Here is a 21886-nt window from a genome sequence, read left to right as displayed (position 1 = left end):
ACGCTCTTTCACCTACCTCATTCTCATCCACCCTCTCTGAAAAAATGTCCACTTCTCCCTTCGTTGACCTCCACACCCCTTCCGACCTCACTGACGACTACAACCACACTCTCCTCCTGCCTTGACCAGCTTGCGCCTGTAAAAACCAAAACAGTTTCTTTCACCCATTCTGCTCCCTGGTTTACCCCTGAACTCCGCCTGATGAAAACTCGTGCTCGCCAACTTGAAAGACTCCGCAATAAAACAGGTCTCACAGTTCACTCCCAAGCCTACAAGGACCACCTACAACACTACAAAGATGCCCTCTCCCACGCCCGCTCCGCCTACTACTCTCAAATTATCCACTCTGGCTCCGGAAACCCAAAAGCACTCTTCTCGACAATAAACAAACTCCTCCGCCCCCTGAACACCACCACCCAGTCATTCACAGTAGACAACTGCATCTCCTTCCTCTCTTTCTTCCAACGCAAAATTGACAACATCTACAACAGCTTGACCACTGCCGCACCCGCTCCCCCTCCAACCACCTGCCCCCCCTTGTCCTGCCATCCCCTGTCTCGGTTCTCCCCAATCTCCCCAATCTCCCCTACTGACCTCTCTGAACTCCTCATAGGAATGAAAACTGCCACCTGCACTCTTGACCCCATCCCCTCCAGCTTTGTCAAGGCCTCCCTCCCTGCTCTCTCTCCACTTATCATTGCAACAATAAACTCCTCCCTGGCTACAGGCATCGTCCCACCTTCCCTCAAAATTGCTGCTGTTACCCCTATTCTAAAAAAACCTGGTCTAAACCCTGACACCCTAAACAACTTCAGACCCATCTCCAACCTACCCTTTCTGTCAAAAGTTTTGGAACGCGCTGTAGCCACTCAACTCAAACATCACCTCTCTGCCAATAACCTGTATGAAACATTCCAATCCGGATTCCGCTCCAACCACAGTACTGAAACTGCTCTCCTCAAAATCACCAAACCTTCTCCTCTCCTCTGATGCTGGCAACCTCAACATTCTCGTCCTCCTCGACCTCAGCACTGCCTTTGACACCATCAATCACACCATCCTCCTCACCCAACTTGAATCCACCTTTAACGTTACCGGCACTGCCCTCTCTTGGATTAAATCATACCTCTCTGACAGACGCCAGTTCATCTCCATCAATAACTGCAAATCCCCCACTGCTCCCCTCCCCCAAGGTGTCCCCCAAGGTTCAGTTCTTGGCCCCCTCCTCTTCATCCTTTACCTGTCCCCCCTCGGTCACTTAATCCGCCGTCATGGTCTCCAATTCCACTGCTTCGCCGATGACATCCAGCTTTTCATCTCCACCAAGTCCGTCTCCACCGACACCCACTCTATCCTGACAAACTGCATCACTGAAATAAAATCCTGGCTTCAAATCAACTTCCTCAAGCTTAACTGTGATAAATCTGAAATAATCATCATTGGCCCAAAAACGCTCACAAAATCCACCCATAACTTTGCCCTCAACATCGACGGTATCCCGTATCCACCTCCCCTCACATCCGGAATCTTGGCGTCATCTTTTACCAAACCCTCTCCTTCGACAAATACACTAAACAGATCACAAAGTCAGCCTTCTTTCACCTGAAAAACATTGCCCGTCTCCGCTCATCCCTCTCCTCCACGGCTGCAGAAACCCTCATCCACGCCTTCATCACCTCCCGTCTGGACTACTGCAATAGCCTCCTCTATGGTTCACCCTCAAAAATCACCAATAAACTCCAATACATTCAGAACTCCGCTGCCCGTCTACTCACTCATTCCCGGACCCGTGACCACATCACCCCCGTCCTTTACAAGCTTCACTGGCTCCCCATCCCCCAGAGAATCCAGTACAAAATCCTCCTCTTGACATACAAAGCCCTCCATAACCTGGCCCCATCCTACCTGGCTGACCTCCTCTCCAGACACACTCCCACCCGCAACCTCCGCTCTGCTGGTACCAACCTCCTGACCCCCTCCATCCGGACCAAATTCAGATCCTGGGGGAACAGGGCCTTCCCCATCGCTGCTCCCACCCTCTGGAACTCACTACCTCACACCATCAGAGACTCCTCCTCACTCACCACATTCAAAACATCACTAAAGACCCACCTGTTCAACACTGCATTCAACATTCAACCCACAGCATTTAACCACTGACTCTCTCTTCTCCTTCTCCCTCCTTTTGCTTTAAATATTTCCCTATTGATTCTTGTCTTTTTGCAATTGTTGTTTTCATGTATTGTTATGCATTATGTTTTCCACTCTGTCAAAGCGCCTTTGGGCTTCTTGAAAAGCGCTATACAAAATAAATGAATGATTATTATTATTATTATATGCGGGCTCTAAGCTCGAGCCCGCCCAGTGCTGATATGCGAGCTTGTAATAAAGACTCTTGTTTGTATCCACGCGTTGTGGCCTACCTCTCTGGCAATCGAGTCGTGTGTGCACAGCACCACACTGGTGACCCCGATTGGTTCAGCCGTTGCTGACCCCCGAACGCGCCATGGCTACCAACGCCGTCACAATCAAACTCCCGGAGTTTTGGGAAGCGCAAGCCGACGTTTGGTTTGTGCAAGCCGAAGCTCAATTCCAACTCCGGGGCATCACGGCTGACGAGACCCGGTACTACCACGTGGTCGCCGCCCTCGGGCCCGGCACTGCCGCCCGCGTCGTGTCCATCCTTCGGCGCCCACCGGGCGACCACAAGTACGAGGCGCTCAAACGTCTCCTCCTTGCCATGTTCGGGCTCACGGAGGTCGAACGTGCCGACCACCTCCTGGACCTTCCCGCCCTCGGCGACACACGACCATCCGTCCGGATGGATTTCATGCTGTCCCTGCTTGGAGACCAGCGCCCGGATTTCTTGTTCCGTGCACTTTTCCTCCACCAGCTACCGATACAGGTGCGCCTCGCGCTGGCCGGTTCCAACATCACGGAACCCCGCGCCCTGGCCTGAGAGGCCGACAAGTTTTTCGCGGCCTGCGACATGCGGTGGGTTTACGGTGCTGCCGTAGTGGATCCCGGTGCAGAGGCTACAGTGCCCCCGGCTTCCCTCGTGGCAGCTGCTGCGCCCCGCCCACTACCGCCACCGCCACCACCACCACAGCCGCCGGCACGGCCGACGCGGCCGCCACCGCCACAAACCTGGTGCTACTACCATGCCAGGTTCGGCCGCAAGGCTAAAACATGCCGCCCGCCGTGTTCTTTTGATGGGTCGGGAAACGACCGGGTCGGCGCTCACTTGCGGCCCTGAGCGTCGGCCATTCCGGCAGCCTCCTGTTCATCACGGACACCTTGTCCGGGCGCCGTTTTCTTTGCGACACGGGAGCGCAGGTAAGCGTCCTCCCTGCCTCCGCGTCCATCAAGCAAGCCGCGGGCCGGGGCCCCGCTTTGCTTGCCGCCAACGGTACACCCATCCGCACATTCGGGAAGCGTTGCCTCTCACTGCGGTTCGGAGGGCAGCTCTTTCAATGGTCGTTCGTCACCGCCAGCGTGCCAATGACCCTGCTCGGCACGGACTTCCTATGTGCGCATGGTCTGTTGGTCGACGTTAAGCGCAGACGTCTCGTCCAGGCCGAAACCTTCAGCTCGCTCGCTTGTTCGCTGAGCGGCTTGCCAAGCAGCTTGCTGAAAGGTTCCGTCCCGGCGAGGTTAGTCTGTACGCTTCCGGCAGCGGACGAGTTTACCCGCCTCCTCGCCAGTTTCCCGGCCCTCAGCGGCCCACCTTGTCAGCGGTGGACGTCAAACGCGGGGTGGAGCACCATATCCCCATGGTCGGGCCGCCGGTCTACGCCCGGGCACGCCGCCTCGACCCCACGAAGCTCGCCGTGGCGAAAGCGGAGTTCGCCACGCTGGAACGGCTGGGTATCGTACGGCGCTCCAACAGCGCTTGGGCCTCTCCTTTGCACATTGTGCCGAAGCCCGGCGGCGGATGGCGGCCGTGCGGTGACTACCGCCGGCTCAATGATGCCACCACCCCCGACCGCTACCCGGTCCCGCATATCCGAGACTTTTCCGCCCGGTTGGCAAACACGACCGTGTTCTCCAAGGTGGACCTCATCCGGGGCTACCACCAGGTCCCCGTACAACCGGACGATGTCCCAAAGACGGCCGTCATCACCCCTTTCGGCTTCTTTGAGTTCCTGCGGATGCCTTTTGGGTTGAAGAATGTGGCCCAGGCGTTCCAGCGGCTCATGGACAGCATCTTGCGCGACTTACCTTTCATCTATGTCTACCTGGACGACATCCTAGTCGCGAGCGCGTCCCGGGAGGAGCACCTGCTCCACCTCCGCACGCTTTTCGAATGCCTGGGCCAGCATGGCCTGATCATCAACCCCGCAAAGTGCCGCTTCGGCGTCGCCGCCATCGACGTCTTGGGGCACCGCATCACCATACACGGGGCCGTCCCTTTACCGGCCAAGGTGGAGGCCGTCAAGAGTTTTCCGCACCCCCGCACGATCAAGGGGCTCCAGGAATTCCTTGGCATGGTCAATTTTTACCACCGCTTCGTGCCCCGCGTCGCCCAGCTCCTCTGCCCCCTGCACGAGGCCCTCCGGGAAAAGCCGGGCAAAGGTGACATCGCCTGGTCGGAGCCGTTGGCTGCGGCGTTTGCGGGCGCAAAGCTGGCCTTGGCCAACGCCACCATGCTGGCGCACCCGATGCACCGATCGCCCTCACCACCGACGCGTCGGACTACGCGGTGGGCGCGGTGCACGAGCAGTGGGTGCGTGGTGCTTGGCAGCCCCTGGCGTTTTTTAGCCGGCAGCTTCGCCCGCACGAACGCCGCTACAGCACCTTCGACCGCGAGCTGCTCGGGCTCCACCTGGCGGTCAGAAACTTCCGCCATCTGCTTGAGGGCTGCCCGTTCACGGCTTTCGTTGATCACAAGCCCCTTGTGTTCACGATGGCCAAGGTCGGCCCGGCAGCAACGTCACCTCTCTGCCGTGTCCGAGTACACGACGGACATCCGTCACGTCGCGGGTAAAGACAACCCGGTGGCGGATTGCCTTTCCCGGTCCGTCGCGCACGCGGTCCACCTCGGGATCGACTATGCCCGGATGGCGGAGGACCAGACCGCCGACCCCGGCGTCCAGGCCTTGCAGACCGCCGTCACGGGCCTCCGCGTCACCGAGGTGCCGTTCGACGTCACGGGCGCGGCCCTCCTGTGCGACGTCTCCTTCGGCCGGCCTCGCCCCATCGTGCCCGCTGGCTGAGCGCCCGGTTTTCGACGCCATCCACGGCCTGTCCCACCCGGGCACGAAGGCCTCCCAGAAGCTCGTCGCGGCGAAGTTCGTCTGGCATGGCCTCAGGAAGGACGCCCGTGACTGGGCCAGGACGTGCCTCGCGTGCCAGCGCGCAAAGGTCCACCGCCACACCCGGGCCCCGTTGGCCCCGCTTACGGTGCCCGAGCGTCGGTTCGACCACGTCCACGCCGACTTGGTGGGACCTCTGCCCCCCTCGCGAGGGTTCACCCACCTCCTCACCATGGTGGACCGCACCACCCGGTGGCCGGAGGCCGTGCCCTTGGCGGCGACGACTGCGGCTGACATCGCACACGCTTTCATCGCCACGTGGGTTGCCCGGTTTGGTGCCCTCTCGGACATCTCGTCCGATCGCGGCCCCCAGTTCACCTCGGAGCTCTGGGGCGCGGTGGTGCAAGGGCTCGGCGTCAAACTGCACCGCACCACGGCCTACCACCCCCAGGCCAATGGCCTTTGCGAGCGCTTTCATCGCTCCATGAAGGCCGCACTCCGGGCCAGCCTCCACGACGGCAGCTGGGCCGACAGGCTCCCCTGGGTCCTGCTGGGCCTCAGGACGGCGCCCAAGGACGACCTGCGCGGCGCGCGCGTCCTCGGCAGAGCTGGTCTTCGGACAGCCGCTGCGTGTGCCAGGCGAGTTTATCCCCGACTCCACGGCTCCTTGGTCCGCGGCGCAACAACGCTCCACCCTGCAGGAGGCCGCCAGGAGGTTCGCCCCAGTGCCCACGGCACACCACGGTTGCCCACCCTCCAACGTTGCCCGGAGCTTCGCACGGCAGAGTACGTTTTCATCCGACACGACGCCCACCGGGTACCGCTGCGGCCCCCGTACAACGGGCCTTTCCGCATGCTGGAGACCGGGGACAAACATTTCACTGTGGACATCGGCGGTGCTCCGGAGTGTATCTCCGTGGACCGCCTCAAGCCGGCCCACCTCGATCTGGACCACCCCCCGCAAGCAGCTCTGCCTCCGCGTCGAGGCCGCCCGCCGGCGGTCAGACCGCCGGCACCCCCAGCCCTGCCGTCCCGCTACCCCCCAGCCCTGCACGCATCGCCAGGGGGCGTTTCGGCCGGGTCATCCGGCTTCCCCGCAAGCTCACCCTTCAGGTGCGCGGGAATTCTGGGGGGGCGCGTGTGGCGGGCACAAGGGTCAATAAATCCGCGCACCAGTGGGTGGCGCGAGCGTCCAGGCGGGGAACTGAAATGCATGCCCGCCTTTCGGCCGATCGGCCACGCCCGGGGGCAAGGCGTGGCTTCGGGACATATATGCGGGCTCTAAGCTCGAGCCCGCCCAGTGCTGATATGCGAGCTTCTAATAAAGACTCTTGTTTGTATCCACGCGTTGTGGCCTACCTCTCTGGCAATTGAGTCGTGTGTGCACAGCACCACAGGGTAGTGTAATGGATTCACCTGTTTTATCGAAACTGCACGAATTTTCTTTTTATGAAACCCAAAGAGTATATTGCACAAAAAGGGAAACTCTGTCTACTGTAACGCAATGGCTTGCAAAAGCAGCGTTCACCAATTGCGAGATATCGTAAATTTTGTCAGATTTCACTCCAGATTTGGACATTATTTAGTCTACAGCATCAAATCCTTATATCCGAAACCTGATTTTGAGGATATGCTTCAATTATGCAATGATAATCGATCATGTTTGCAAGGCAAGGCACGTTTGAGTCGGCCAAAACAAAATGGCGGCTTAAGAACCCAGCGAGGTGCAGTGGGCTGACCAAGATGGCGGGCCGCCATATTGGTACACCACCAGATCGGTTTTTTTTCTTATGAGCACCTCGTTAATCATCTTCAAAATGGATGTTATAACACACCCAAACACCCAGTTTTCATCCTTGCAATCTGTTGGAGGTCCAGGTGTAAGCATGCAAAATTTGGCGCCGCTAGGTTTCATGGCTTTGGAGTTATGGAGGAGATGGACGGACGGATGGACACTGCCTTTTATTATTATTATACAGTAGATAGGGAAGAATGAGGAGTACGGGAGCACACGTGGGGTGCACAAGATGGATGCGGCCACAAACTCTGAGGAAGGAAAAACTGGACACTTGGAAAGAGTTGGACTTGGGGAGGGTTAATGGGGTGGAAAAGATCATGGTTTTGGATGGAGGTGGTCTGAGAAGGTGGTGAACAGCTGTCTTGAAGACCTAGAGAGAAGGATGAGATTGAAGAGTGTGGTAGTTGGTTCCACAGGTGGGAAAAAAGACAAACGAATGAGTGGAGGTGAGCAGTGATTCATTAGACACAAATATGTAGTTCAAATATTTGGGGAAGGCAACTCATCTTGGCTCTCAGTTGTCTGTAGGTGCAAAAAATTTCCTTCCCTTGATCGACTTGACTTCCTCCAAAGCTTGCAAATCCATCGTTACATTCCTCACCCTTAAAGACTCCAACCAAAACTCCTCACCCTTAAAGTCAAACTCCAAACCTCGGATTCAATTTATCTTGCACTACTCCACCCACTTCCTCTAAACATAAGAGCCCTTATTATACAGTATCTTCCAACCTTCAAAGACTCCTTTGTTTGGCCCTCTTGCCTTGATGATCTGCGCAAAGTATTCTCCCTCCATGTAGTTGTCCGTCTTGAGGTAGAGCTCCCTGAGCTCGCTGGCACCAACTGGGTTGTATTTCGAGTTGAACTTGTCAAAGCGATGGAATGTTTGTCGCCCCTGACACGAACACATTCATCATTTTTGAAATCACTTCGATTTGGTTTAAATGACCCGATTCAGAAAAGTTGGCAAATGCCCTCACCGCATGGACATCCAGAGAGTCTACAGTGAGGTCGTAGGGGTGCAGATGCAGGGAGTTGAAGAGACCTTCCAGAGTTACCGGTTGCCCGTCCTTTACACACACCACGCGGTCAGCATCAACCCGAAAGGACTTCTTGATAAAGCGCAGCAAGTGCTTCTGGTTCATGCAGGCTGCTGCATGGATGTGTGTGTCCACCTGGAAGACATTGAAATGGAACGGACATTTGTGGGGTTAACAATGTAAGGATTCTCATGGACAAAAGCCGCCTGGGCCTTCAGTGAAAAACTAGGAAAGTTGTCCTTTTTTTATAAAAACCTTTATCCTTTTTTTTTCAAATTGCTAATTCAAAATTCTGAGGTAACTTTGTAAAGTTCAGTCGAAGTCCCAAAGTCTCCAATCAGTCAGGAGACTGAGGGTACTTTGGAGTAGGGAGTTTGTTTCTCAGGATAGTTTTTGAGGCTATGGGGAATAACTCAGCCTTATCCTACAAAAGTGTTAAGTGTGTACCAAGATTTCAAGTCTAAGTTAAGCCTCACCTTATACTCCTATAGGATAGGGTGTAGGCTTATACATGTTTTAGGGTTTGTTTCTATCATTAGTGCCCCCAGTTTTTATTGGTACCCCATTGAGTTGAAGACCCCGAGGAGTACTAATCCACCATTTAGGGGTTTTCTGCGTTTCTTTTTTTGCCAATTTCCGAGCTGAATCTCGGAGCCGGCTGGGACGTTCAGAATGAAATGATGCATCATTTAATGGGAACACAGCGTATTGTTACGTTTGTGGGGGTAGGTAATTCCATACCATAGTGGAGATAGGAATGTATAGATTAGCATGGACCGTGTGTCGTGTAGAAGGCCCATCTCGATGTACATAAGCAGGGTAAACGTTGAGCTTAAGAGTGTTTACGTGTCACCACACTGAGGATGGTTTTTGTGTTCATTAAATAGGGCTTAATGATCATTCCCAGTATGCAATTGCCTCCTGTGATTTTCCCCTACGTGTTATTACCACTACCAGGCCAGCCATAGGTAAACCCTCCATTACAACAACCGTTCCCTTACAAGCCAAGGAAGAAAGCCCCGCCCATGAGAGGCGGAGAAATGAGGGGGAATTCAAGAAAGGTCGTGAGACCATGCCCCTGAAGGATGTGATTGGACGAAGAACGTGGGCGGGGCGAACTGGGAGGCAGGGTCGGCGTCATGGGGGGGCATTCGCGGACCATGCCCCCCCAAATGAGTTATTGTGCCCCCGCCCACCCGCAGGCCAAGCCTTTGGCGCCAAACTTTGCGTTTTATTAATTAATTTATATTCATCACATTAAAAGTGAAAATCTTTTCGCTAAATGAAATGAAATAAAAACAAAAATAAGAAAAGAAAAAAACACACCCTGTTGGTCATATTTGCATCAGGTCACATTTGAGGAAGTAGTGTGCTCATTGACGAGGAGTTTAATAAGGTGTGGGACATGGCCACGGCTGCCAGCGCATCACTGAGACCCGCGATCCCCAAACGGAGACGCAAAGCGAACACAAATATGGATGAGTATGTCGTTATGGGAATTACAGGACACAGGGATGATGACGAAAAAACAACTACAGAGACTGCACTACAACACTATTGATTCAGTGCTTGGAGAGATGGATCACAGATTCAGCGAGCGGAACTCACACTTGGCGAGTGCACTTGTTGCACTGAATCCAGAAAGTGATACATTTCTTGATGTAAAGGGTGTGAAGCATATTATGGACCTGTCACGATCGCCTATAATTGAGACAGAGTACGAAGTTGCTAAAGAGTTTTTCAGCTCACAAAAACAATCACAGCCAATCGAGGGGGATTGGACTACACAGCACATCCTCTCGGAGTACCACACACATCTGATCGGGATGCCCAGTGTACTGACTGCTTTCAAACATGCCTCAACATTTGGCGCCTCCACAGCAATGTGCGAGAATTCATTCTCCACTCTGAGAAACGTATTTTCGGACCACAGACACGCAATGCTCCACAAAAGAAAGACCCAGTTGGTTCAGCTAGCGTTTGAGAGGGACTGAACCCGAAAATGCCCAACTGAGTGGAAGGACACCATTCTTAGGAGGTTCAGCACCAACACTCGCCACCTGCAACTCTTCTGAAGGTAAGCCATGCGTTTAATTCACTTTATGATGCCAGCCTTGGCTTTCATGATTATTACGCAAAATGTTGAATGATTTTTGGGTCTGTCTGCATTTATTCGGTAAGAGTGGAGAAAAATAGTCTATTTCAAATGATGGTCCAATGACGCGCACAGTGCAGTGAGTGAAATAGTGAAAGAGTGAGAGACAGAGACGTGGCTTGCACGTTGGCCATATTTTGGGCAGTGTGGGGGCACAGTGCAGTGTGTGTGTGTGTGTGTGTGTGTGTGTGTGTGTGTGTGTGTGTGTGTGTGTGTGTGTGTGTGTGTGTGTGCAAGAGAGACTTTGCAGCATGTTTTTAAATTGTAACTGGGTTGGTGTGTTGATTGTTGACGGCAAACTCTTATTATCAAGCATTTACATCATAGATTGAGTTCTCGAACGGCAGTTTGTTCCCCCCCCCCCCCCCCCCCCCCCCCGCGGTTACCCTAATGCCCCCCGATTAGATTTGTTCTGACGCCGACTCTGTTGGGAGGGAAACAGCCCGATTGGCTAACCTGAAAGAGAAGAAGAGCGCGCTTGGTTCTTGCTCCGACAGGAAGCTGGCCATTTTGTGTTCTCTGGTAGGAGAACGTTTTGTGTGGCAGACACCAAGAGGCGAGTTACTGTTGAACTCACCAAGGAGCTGGAGGCTGCGTTGTGCTTCCCCAGACAGTAGAGGAACCTAAAGGAGGCCGTCTTGGCTACTCGCCCCACGGCTCTGGGCACCTTCAACATGCGGGCCTTTCGTCGGCCGTCGCCATCTTGTGTGCTTTCTGTGCGGGCACCACCAAGCTTCGTCACCACCAAAGATAAGTGCCGGCCAGAGGGGTTTTATTTTCATTATCTTTTCCCTGTGTGTTGTTTCTGTGTCTGATGGAGGATCCTCAAAGTTGGAGTTTCAATTAGTTTTTACCTCAACATTTATTTCACCCTGTATTTATTTATAATAAACCCATTATTGGTTGCATTTCTGTGTCGTGTCGTTTTGTTGTTTGTGTGGTTCGGATGAACCCCCGTGTGGCTTCGTTTACGCAAGGACCTTGCCGCCTCCGGTCCGGTGCACGCCATAAAAGGAACCGCCATTAACTCGGTTGTACGCCTCGGGAGTAAAACTGTTCGGCTATCTGTCACCGGTGGTCCCAATCGCCGGCGACACGGCAGTATGCAGAATTAACGTTTTTTTAACCTTGACATAATTTACGGTCATGACCTAATTATTGACATTTTAACATTTTTCACCAAAGCTCAACTGAGGGTTTTCTGCTGAGAACGACATTGCACTCTAAGCCGCACTTTCGCTTGATTTACATCATACCCTTCTGGGTTAAAGGTCAAGGTCAAATGGCAGTCTGAAAAACAACACTTTTTTTTGTCACCGCTCAATTTTTCCAATGCGGAATCTCAGACCGTTTGACCTTCCAATATGTTCTCGCATCATAACAGCGTACCTGCACTGAAGATTTGCACCTAGTATTTGTTTTGTGTCCTTGACCTACCTTTTTCAGATTGTGACCTAATTAACAAAAAACACCATTTTGATCACACCTTGAATAATTTTCCTCGGATTTTCATGATGTTGAGTTTTATGGATAGACTAGATAGGGAAACATTTTCTTAATTTACACTCTATCCATAAATGTTGAAGGTCAAGGTCATATGTGGCCATCATTGGATTGCGGGCCAAGGAGTGGCTTACCCTTGGCGATCACTTTGTGATCGCCGATATCTAGTTCAAGTTCTGGTCGTAAATGTAATGTAATAGTCGCATCATTTGCTATTTCATTTTTCTTACGACATAATGACTTTCAATAGAGACTCAGAAAACACGATAATTGTACCAATTTCCGCAACTTTGCGCACCTTGCGGACGTTATAGAAGTCTCGATGTGGGATTTCCTTGACCTCCTTCAACTCTGCGATCTCGTTGAGCATCTCGTGAAGGTGAAATTTGGACGAGAGGAAGTTGAGGCGCCGATGGCAGAAGGTTTTCCTGCACAAAAGCACAACATTTCCTCACTTTGTGTCTTGTAGGAAGAAGAAGAAAATATTAAGCAGTTTATGAAAGGTGTTCATACGTCGGGCCATCGGCAATGAGCATAAGCAGAACGTTCATGTCCGAGATGAAGGTTTCAAGGCATGGATAAGGCAGGTTGTGGATCTGAGCGTCGGCCTCTTGGCTCCGATACACGTGCATTACTCCATCCTTCATAACAGCGGTGTAGCCCAAGTTATCTGGAGCTCCTTCGGTTGAGAAAGGGTCTTCATTTGGCTTGGGTGGTGGTGTGAGTTCTGTCGGAGAATGAAAAGAGAGCAGATTATAGAAAACACAGATGAGTCAACACCAGGACTATTAGAGGAGACAAACAGCCACTGAGCTTGAGGGAATTTGTGTCACTTCCTGGGGCACTCTGGGTGCAAGTGATATCCCCAGTCCCCACGGATGCCAACCTATGGGTATTGTCCGTACTTTACCCTTTTAAAAAGCAAGGAAGCAGCACGTACCATTTTAAAGTCTTTGGCGTGTTGCTTTGGGTCCCTCGAATGGACGTTACGCGGCCGTCCCGTCTACATTACAGGCATTAGTTGTTGGACGTTAAAGATCCCACGGTGTACTTCGCGAAGAGTAGGCGAGCTATCGCCGGCATCCTCAACAAATTACATATTCCTACCCTGACCTACAGAGGGCACTGCATCAGCTGCACAGCTGCACCCTCAGCCAATGATGCGATATTGCATTGCAGCCTTGTGTCGTATACTAAAGAAGAAGAACTCCTTTCATGTATTTTTTTTTCTAGCTGCAGCCAAGCTTATGAAGGGAAAAAAATGAAGCATGAATGAAGGAAAAAAATGAAGGATGAATGAAGGGAAAAATGAAGGATGAATGAATAAAAAATGAAGGGAAAAATGAAGGATGAATGAAGGGAAAATGAATGAAGGAAGAAGGATGAATGAAGGGAAAAGTGAAAGATGAATGAAGGATGAATGAATGAAAAATGAAGGATTAATGAAGGGAAAGATTAATTAAGGAAAAAATGAAGGATGAATGAAGGAAAAAAACCTTCGACAATGAAGGAAAAAATGAAATTGCTATTTGATACTCAAGATTACTTACTGCCTGTTGTCATGGCGTCATGCATGAATCATATGTGGCCTTCTCTCCCATCCCCTCCCCTATGTAAGGGTCTGGTACCAGATATACGATGGTCTAGGACTCTAGGATCCACATGAGGACTTCCATGCTCTACATTTTTTTTTTTTACGTTATCCCTGGAGAAACATAGACCTACCGTCAAAATGGAAGACAATGCATTCCGTACTTACTTGGAAGCACCTGGTCTTCTTCCTTCCATTTCTGGTTTTCAGAAAATCGCAGGTAGAACGACGTGGTACATGGAAAACGCTGGAAGCTCAGACGCATGTACTGCTCACGGGTTGCTAGTGCCTGGAAGAGGCCTTTGGCAGCACGTTGTACGTCGTCCATGAGTACCTGCTCACACACGGCACACACCGGGTCAAAAGATCGTGCAGGTGTTGTGTAGGGACCAGGTGGACGCATTTTACACTCACCCCGATCGAGTAGTCTCCGACGATGGCGACTCGTTGGAAATCCGGCACGTCCACCTGAGCAGACTTGGCGCTGCTCATCAGCGGAACGGAAGCCGGACACGATGGACCCAAGGTTCCCACCTGGGAGAGGCCTGGGTCCACCGTGAATGAACGAAGCAGGAGCTTCCTTGGGAAGGAAACGCAAGACGTTTAAACGGCGGGGCACTCGAGACGGCTCAGCAACACCTGGGACATTTTCTCACCTGGAACAGAAATTTGATGGAAGCATTGGCACGTGCTCACCTTCCTGCTGTTTTCCCTCGTGTTCGCTCCTCTGCAACCTTCATCAGTTCCCTTTCCTTGGCCTCACGGTCACCAATGGGACAATCCACGGCCACGTCGAATAAAGATAACTCGACCTTGCTGTCTTCGCTTCCCAAAGCTGAAGCAAACACACGTTCGGCCACTTCTCGCAGGTGTTCATCTTCCAAGAGACTCTTCTTGGGGAAACTCTTGTCCATCCTGGTCGTACCTGTGGTACAAACAAGGTCCTCTTTCGTCAGAAACCACCTGCGGGGACGTATAGTTCATATAGTACATACGCAGTATATATCTTTTGGTGGACTTTGAAATGCCCCTCCGTTTTGTGGGAGGCGGGAGAGGGACAAGGGAAGGAGGACAAATTTACCTGTGTGAAGTGTTTTAACCTCAGCATTGCCCCAGTAAAAAATGAAATGGTAACGGCAAAAAAACAATGGCTCGCAGCATGGCCTAGAGTCCTCGACTCCAGACGTAGAGTGGTACGCACACTCACCTCTAACCTGTCTAGCCTGAGCTAGATTCCTGACCCGGCTATAAACTATCATCCCGGTGTTTCGTAGGCAGCGTGACCCATCAAGGTGTGTGCCACGAGGACGTTAAACGGGCAGCCCGTCGATCAGGATTAGTTGGTGGACATTAAAGATCCCACGGTGTCCTTCGCGAAGGTTTATTTTATTTTATTTTTTTAACACAAGATCGAGGATCGTGAAAGAGCTAACAATCACAAAAAGACAAACAGACACATAAAACATAAGATAAAGAGAGTGGGAGAACAAGATGGAGAGCAGGGGCATCGGGAGATCTGTGGGAGGGAGAGGGCTTGGGGGGGGAGGGAGAGGGCTTGGGGGGAGGAGGCATGGGAAGTGGGGGGGGGGGGGGGGGAGGTGGGAGAGGTAAAAAAAAAAAAAACACATGGACACTGCAAGGACTTCCAGGAAAGAAGTCGGAATTTCAAAAAAGTGGATCTGGGGTGAATTGCCGGGGGTAGAAAAGATCAAGGTTTTGGATGGGGGAAGATAAGAGATGGTGGTGAACAGCTGTTTTGAAGACCTGGAGGGTGGAGTGGGATTGAAGAGAGTGAGGGAGTTTGTTCCAGAGGCGGGAGAAAAGAGGAATGAAAGAGTGAAGGTGAGCAGAGAGTCTTGATTTTGGCAGTTCAACCATAAGAGTGTTTCTGGCAGATCGTGTGCGACCTGTAGGAATATTTGGGGGACAGAGCACAGAGAGAGCTGGGGGAGCAAGGCCGGAGAGGAGTCGGTAGAAGACAGAAAGACGACCACGAGATATCCACCTGCACCATGAGCAAGTTAAAAATTCCTGCCCTAACTAGTCGAACGTCAGGCCTGGCCAGCCGGTGCGTGAAGACTCAGGCCAATCGTCCCCCGTCCAACCCCACAAGAAAAGGTGGGCTAATAATGGCCGTTAAAAGAAGACGTTGTTTGAAATGAACCCAGGAATCCGATGGAAATGATGTTGAAAGCTTGGAATCCCAATTCTTTCTTTACCTGAAATCTGAAGGAACCTGACAGCATGGGAAATAGATCTGCTGTTAGAAACACAAACAACTGTTTGTCATTTGAAACGATGTTTGGTGGAATCCAATTGGCAAGCCCATACCTGTAGAGCTTGCGATCGGGGTAAAACTGGTGAGGCGAGGTCGCCCAAGAGACAGGTGCCTCAACGAATTTACCATTGCAGGAAGGATAAAATCACCTAATTTGGCGTGAACCTTCCTTTGGGCCTATGATTCAAATTGGGCCTCAGAGCCTTGAATTCTTTTGTTGGATTTTTACATAATACGGATAATTAAAATCCACTGGTGCAGTGCCCATGTTACCATGAGCTGATACTCATTTTGCCGACCTCAGAAGAATGGCAAGCTGAGTCAACTCACCTGGAGTTATACCAACAGCATGACAAGGGCTCAAACCCAAGACCCTAAGACCCAAAGCCTATAGTATTTCGGCCAAGTAGGACGAGTGGGAGAGGGGTGTTCTTGAAGGAATTCTCTGGAATTGGCCAATTCGGAGAGAGACACTTCTCTAGGGATGGACAACTGCTGCAGAGGGATTGAGAAATTGCTGGGAGAGCGCTGAATGAGCAAGACTACCTTTGCTGTGCGTTACCCCCAGGTACTGGATCTGATTCCACCACCAAGCTCGAGTTTTTATCTGTGCATTGCCCCAGGTACTGGATCTGATTCCGCCACCGAGCTTGACTTTTGATATGTGCATTGCCCCAGGTACTGGATCTGATTCCACCACCAAGCTCGAGTTTTGATCTGTGCATTGCCCCAGGTACTGGATCTGATTCTGCCACCGAGCTCGAGTTTTGATCTGTGCGTTGCCCCAGGTACTGGATCTGATTCCGCTACCGACCTCGAGTTTTTGATCCGATTCCGCCACCGAGCTCGACTTTTGATCTGTGCGTTGCCCCAGGTACTGGATCTGATTCCACCACCAAGCTCGAGTTTTGATCTGTGCATTGCCCCAGGTACTGGATCTGATTCCGCCACCGAGCTCGACTTTTGATCTGTGCGTTGCCCCAGGTACTGGATCTGATTCCACCACCAAGCTCGAGTTTTGATCTGTGCATTGCCCCAGGTACTGGATCTGATTCCACCACCGAGCTCGAGTTTTGATCTGTGCGTTGCCCCAGGTACTGGATCTGATTCCGCCACCAAGCTCGAGTTTTGATCTGTGTATTGCCCCAAGTATTGGATCTGATTCCACCACCAAGCTCGAGTTTTGATCTGTGTATTGCCCCAAGTATTGGATCTGATTCCGCCACCGAGCTCGAGTTTTGATCTGTGCGTTGCCCCAGGTACTGGATCTGATTCCGCTACCGAGCTCGAGTTTTGATCTGTGCGTTGCCCCAGGTACTGGATCTGATTCCACCACCGAGCTCGAGTTTTGATCTGTGCGTTGCCCCAGGTACTGGATCTGATTCCGCCACCAAGCTCGAGTTTTGATCTGTGTATTGCTCCAGGTACTGGATCTGATTCTGCCACCGAGCTCGAGTTTTGATCTGTGCGTTGCCCTAGGTACTGGATCTGATTCCGCCACCGAGCTCAAATTTGATCTGTGCATTGCCCCAGGTACTGGATCTGATTCCGCCACCAAGCTCGAGTTTTGATCTGTGCGTTGCCCCAGGTGCTAGATCTGATTCCGCCACCGAGCTCGAGTTTTGATCTGTGCGTTGCCCCAGGTACTGGATCTGATTCCGCCACCGAGCTCGAGTTTTGATCTGTGCATTGCCCCAGGTACTGGATCTGATTCCGCCACCGAGCTCGAGTTTTGATCAGTGCGTTGCCCCAGGTACTGGATCTGATTCCACCACCGAGCTCGAGTTTTGATCTGTGCGTTACCCCCAGGTACTGGATCTGATTCCACCACCGAGCTCGAGTTTTGATCTGTGCGTTGTCCCAGGTACTGGATCTGATTCCGCCACCGAGCTCGAGTTTTGATGTGTGCGTTACCCCAGGTACTGGATCTGATTCCGTCACCGAGCTCGAGTTTTGATCTGTGGGTTGCCCCAGGTACTGGATCTGATTCTGTCACCGAGCTCGAGTTTTGATCTGTGGGTTGCCCCAGGTACTGGATCTGATTCCGTCACCGAGCTCGAGTTTTGATCTGTGCGTTGCCCCAGGTACTGGATCTGATTCCGTCACCGAGCTCGAGTTTTGATCTGTGCATTGCCCCAGGTACTGGATCTGATTCCGTCACCGAGCTCGAGTTTTGATCTGTGGGTTGCCCCAGGTACTGGATCTGATTCCGTCACCGAGCTCGAGTTTTTATCTGTGCGTTACCCCAGGTACTGGATCTGATTCTGTCACCGAGCTCGAGTTTTGATCTGTGGGTTGCCCCAGGTACTGGATCTGATTCCGCCACCGAGCTCGAGTTTTGATCTGTGGGTTGCCCCAGGTACTGGATCTGATTCCGCCACCGCGCTCGAGTTTTTATCTGTGCGTTACCCCAGGTACTGGATCTGATTCCGCCACCGAGCTCGAGTTTTTATCTGTGCGTTACCCCAGGTACTGGATCTGATTCTGTCACCGAGCTCGAGTTTTGATCTGTGCGTTGTCCCAGGTACTGGATCTGATTCCGCCACCGAGCTCGAGTTTTGATGTGTGCGTTACCCCAGGTACTGGATCTGATTCCGTCACCGAGCTCGAGTTTTGATCTGTGCGTTGCCCCAGGTACTGGATCTGATTCCGTCACCGAGCTCGAGTTTTGATCTGTGCATTGCCCCAGGTACTGGATCTGATTCCGTCACCGAGCTCGAGTTTTGATCTGTGGGTTGCCCCAGGTACTGGATCTGATTCCGTCACCGAGCTCGAGTTTTTATCTGTGCGTTACCCCAGGTACTGGATCTGATTCTGTCACCGAGCTCGAGTTTTGATCTGTGGGTTGCCCCAGGTACTGGATCTGATTCCGCCACCGAGCTCGAGTTTTGATCTGTGGGTTGCCCCAGGTACTGGATCTGATTCCGCCACCGCGCTCGAGTTTTTATCTGTGCGTTACCCCAGGTACTGGATCTGATTCCGCCACCGAGCTCGAGTTTTTATCTGTGCGTTACCCCAGGTACTGGATCTGATTCTGTCACCGAGCTCGAGTTTTGATCTGTGCGTTGTCCCAGGTACTGGATCTGATTCCGCCACCGAGCTCGAGTTTTGATGTGTGCGTTACCCCAGGTACTGGATCTGATTCCGTCACCGAGCTCGAGTTTTGATCTGTGGGTTGCCCCAGGTACTGGATCTGATTCCGTCACCGAGCTCGAGTTTTGATCTGTGGGTTGCCCCAGGTACTGGATCTGATTCCGCCACCGAGCTCGAGTTTTTATCTGTGCGTTACCCCAGGTACTGGATCTGATTCTGTCACCGAGCTCGAGTTTTTATCTGTGCGTTACCCCAGGTACTGGATCTGATTCCGCCACCGAGCTCGAGTTTTTATCTGTGCGTTACCCCAGGTACTGGATCTGATTCCTTCACCGAGCTCGAGTTTTGATCTGTGGGTTGCCCCAGGTACTGGATCTGATTCTGTCACCGAGCTCGAGTTTTGATCTGTGGGTTGCCCCAGGTACTGGATCTGATTCCGCCACCGAGCTCGAGTTTTGATCTGTGCGTTGTGTATTCGGTTGACACTGAGCTGACGATGCTTGAGTTTTTAAACCACTTCTTACCCCGCACACACACGCAAAGCAAAAAGTGGGGTTAAGCAATTGGTTTCACTTTGTCTGTCTGTCCGTCTACAAAAGTCAGTTTATGATCGAGGAACAAGTTAATTCAAATTGAATGTCATATTTTGAACGTTAATCAGAAAACAAACCTGTAGTTTATCAGTAATTTGGCTCTGAATTCGTCCCAATCTCACATGAGCAGAGAAGAGTGAGATCAATTTGTTTTACAAAATTGAAAATCGTTTCAAACAGGAAACGTACTGTTTTTAAGGACGTCATAAAGGACACAAACAACAGGCACGAATCACTAACATAACGTGTTGAATAAGGTGGTGTAGAAGACGCTACATCAACGGCGGTAAACTTCCAAATTTGTTTTAAATTGAACACTGGAGAACACAAATCGCCTTTTTGTCATTTTCCAAACCCTTCTGTATAGCAGGACTTGCACAAAATATTACGGCATTTAACATCACGACCAATCAAATTTGCCATTTGCAGACCACACCCATGTCCTTGCAGACCACACACGTTCTTGTTCTGCACAGACCACGCCCATGTCCTCGCAGGCCACGCACATGTCCTTGTTCTGCACAGACCACGCCCATATCCTCACAGGCCACGCCCATGTCATTGTTTAGCACAGGCCACGCCCATGTCATTGTTTAGCACAGGCCACGCCCATATCCTTGCAGACCACGCCCATCCCCTTGTTTCTCGCAGGCCATGCCCATGTCCATATCCTCACAGGCCACGCCCATGTCCTTGTTTCGCACAGGCCATGCCCATATCCTCGCAGACCACGCCCATGCCCTTGTTTCTCACAGGCCATGCCCATGTCCATGTCCTCACAGACCACGCCCATGTAAGGTGTTGTATGAACTCTCTCGTTACTACTCTCACCAAAGAGGATATTGCATTTGAGTCCATTTGTTTGTTTGTCCACACAGAATAAATATGATTTTCTCTGCAACCGTTGGTCCGATTGACAGGAAATTTTCACCACAGGTGTAACTTCACCTGTATAATTTTTTAAAATGACAAGTATGACGTGATAGGTCACGTGGTTCTGACGCCATCTTAGAAAAACTTTGCACCTCTATATCTCCGATAGCGCTGCATAGAAAAACTTGAAACATCGGTCATTGTAAAGAACTCTCCATGGGAATTAACATATGTTAATGATGACATCATAGGTGCCTCCATTATGACGTCATAATTCAACTTCAACAAGGAACAAACCTTCCTCCGATCAAGATGAAATTTGTTGTCATCTAGGGATAAATTGGTGGAGACAAAAGATAATCATGACGTCATCGGTCACGTGGTTCGGCCGCCATATTTGTTTTTTTTAACACAAAAGCCTTATGAACCACTAAAAACACGTCCTGGCGAGGGTCTGCCATCTCTGATTGCTCCTTCTTGTTTTAACAAGTGCTTCGATTCTTTTTCTATCATACAGCTTATGTGACCAACGAGGCAATACGAAGTTATCACACAACTTCAAGGGTCGTATTGTCTTCAATTTAACTCTCGCCTTTTAATATGTGAAACAATCAATAGTGATGCAACATCATATCAAACGATCCCAAAAAATGCAGGACGAGAAAATTTCCAAAGAAGGCATTTAAGCAAAGCAACAGCAAGTATTGCAAACGTGACGAGATCCAGGTTTCCGCCAGCACTGGAAACACAAATAAAATGCACCCGAAATAGATACAGCACACCATGGCACCTTAATAGCACCTTTAAAAGTGCTGCGGCCTACACTTGGCAACTGTAAAAACGACAAGAGTTAACAGTGGCGATAATTGCAGAGCAACAGTGACAAACTGAAGCTTCCATCATGAAAACAAACGGCGGAACAAGCGTCGAGAGGACGAGCTTACCTTGAGTTACTGTCGGATGATCCATGAAGTCGGTCTCCTGGTATCGAAGATGCGGTCCCTTGATCTGGTATGGAAGTTTGACGAGACCTGTTATCCCGAAGCACAAACAGCTGCTCTGGAGACGATGGAGTCACTCAGAGCTATATTAAGCAGAGTTGATGGAGTTGCTGACTTGTGTTAAGATGGCAAGGCCTTATAGAGTTTCATTGCAACAGCCCATGAAGTCTGCCAAGGATTAAGCAACTACTGGTGCACAATCACACCTTCTGAAAGTTTCCATAATGAATGAACATAAAAAACAATTTTTGAGACTTTCTCTCCTTACAACATCAAGGCTCATGGAAGAGCAAGAACCACCAGTCATGCATGATGTCACAACCACTAATAATATTGGGTCCCCCTGGGTCTTCACTCCAGATCCATTTGTGGATTTCCCTGGCCTCTCTGCATGGTTGTCCCTTTAAATACCATCTTTTTTTTCCTTTTTTTATCCAAGATCGAGGCTCATGAAAGAGCTAATATTAATCACACAAAAACTCAAACCGACACATAAAGAACAAAATAAGGGGAGCGGTAGACAAGATGGGGAGAGAGGGGGAAGGACATATACACAACATTTGAGAGCAAGGACATCGAGAGAACTGTGGGAGGGAGAGCGCTTGGGGGGAGGTGGGAGAGGTATAAACCATATGGACACTGCAAGGACTTCCAGGAAAGAAGTTGAAATTTGAAAAAAGTGGATCAGGGGTGAATTAGCGGGGTAGAA

General features: G+C 51.1%; 1 protein-coding gene across 2 annotated transcripts in view; it reads right to left on the bottom strand.

The window, feature by feature from the left end:
- The window catches only part of LOC137432266 (AMP deaminase 1-like), a 42135-nt gene extending 20632 nt beyond the window's left edge, over positions 1-21503 (bottom strand). Inside the window, exons 1-8 of one of the 2 annotated variants that reach the window (XM_068124049.2) lie at positions 21121-21503; positions 14036-14264; positions 13754-13919; positions 13508-13673; positions 12262-12475; positions 12047-12176; positions 8031-8225; positions 7814-7945 (exon numbers count right to left, since the gene is read on the bottom strand). In XM_068124049.2, coding sequence (XP_067980150.2) covers positions 7814-7945; positions 8031-8225; positions 12047-12176; positions 12262-12475; positions 13508-13673; positions 13754-13919; positions 14036-14264; positions 21121-21145 — 1257 coding nt within the window. In that variant the 5' untranslated portion in view covers positions 21146-21503. Of the gene's footprint in view, positions 1-7813; positions 7946-8030; positions 8226-12046; positions 12177-12261; positions 12476-13507; positions 13674-13753; positions 13920-14027; positions 14265-21120 lie in introns of both variants that reach the window. The other variant, XM_078782860.1, reaches the window with a different exon arrangement.
- Between the last annotated feature and the right edge of the window lie 383 nt (positions 21504-21886).

The sequence above is a fragment of the Myxine glutinosa genome, chromosome 8 (assembly GCF_964187855.1).
Source record: "Myxine glutinosa chromosome 8, kmMyxGlut1.1, whole genome shotgun sequence".
Taxonomy (NCBI): domain Eukaryota; kingdom Metazoa; phylum Chordata; class Myxini; order Myxiniformes; family Myxinidae; genus Myxine; species Myxine glutinosa.
This window is presented reverse-complemented; position numbering and strand designations above follow the sequence as displayed.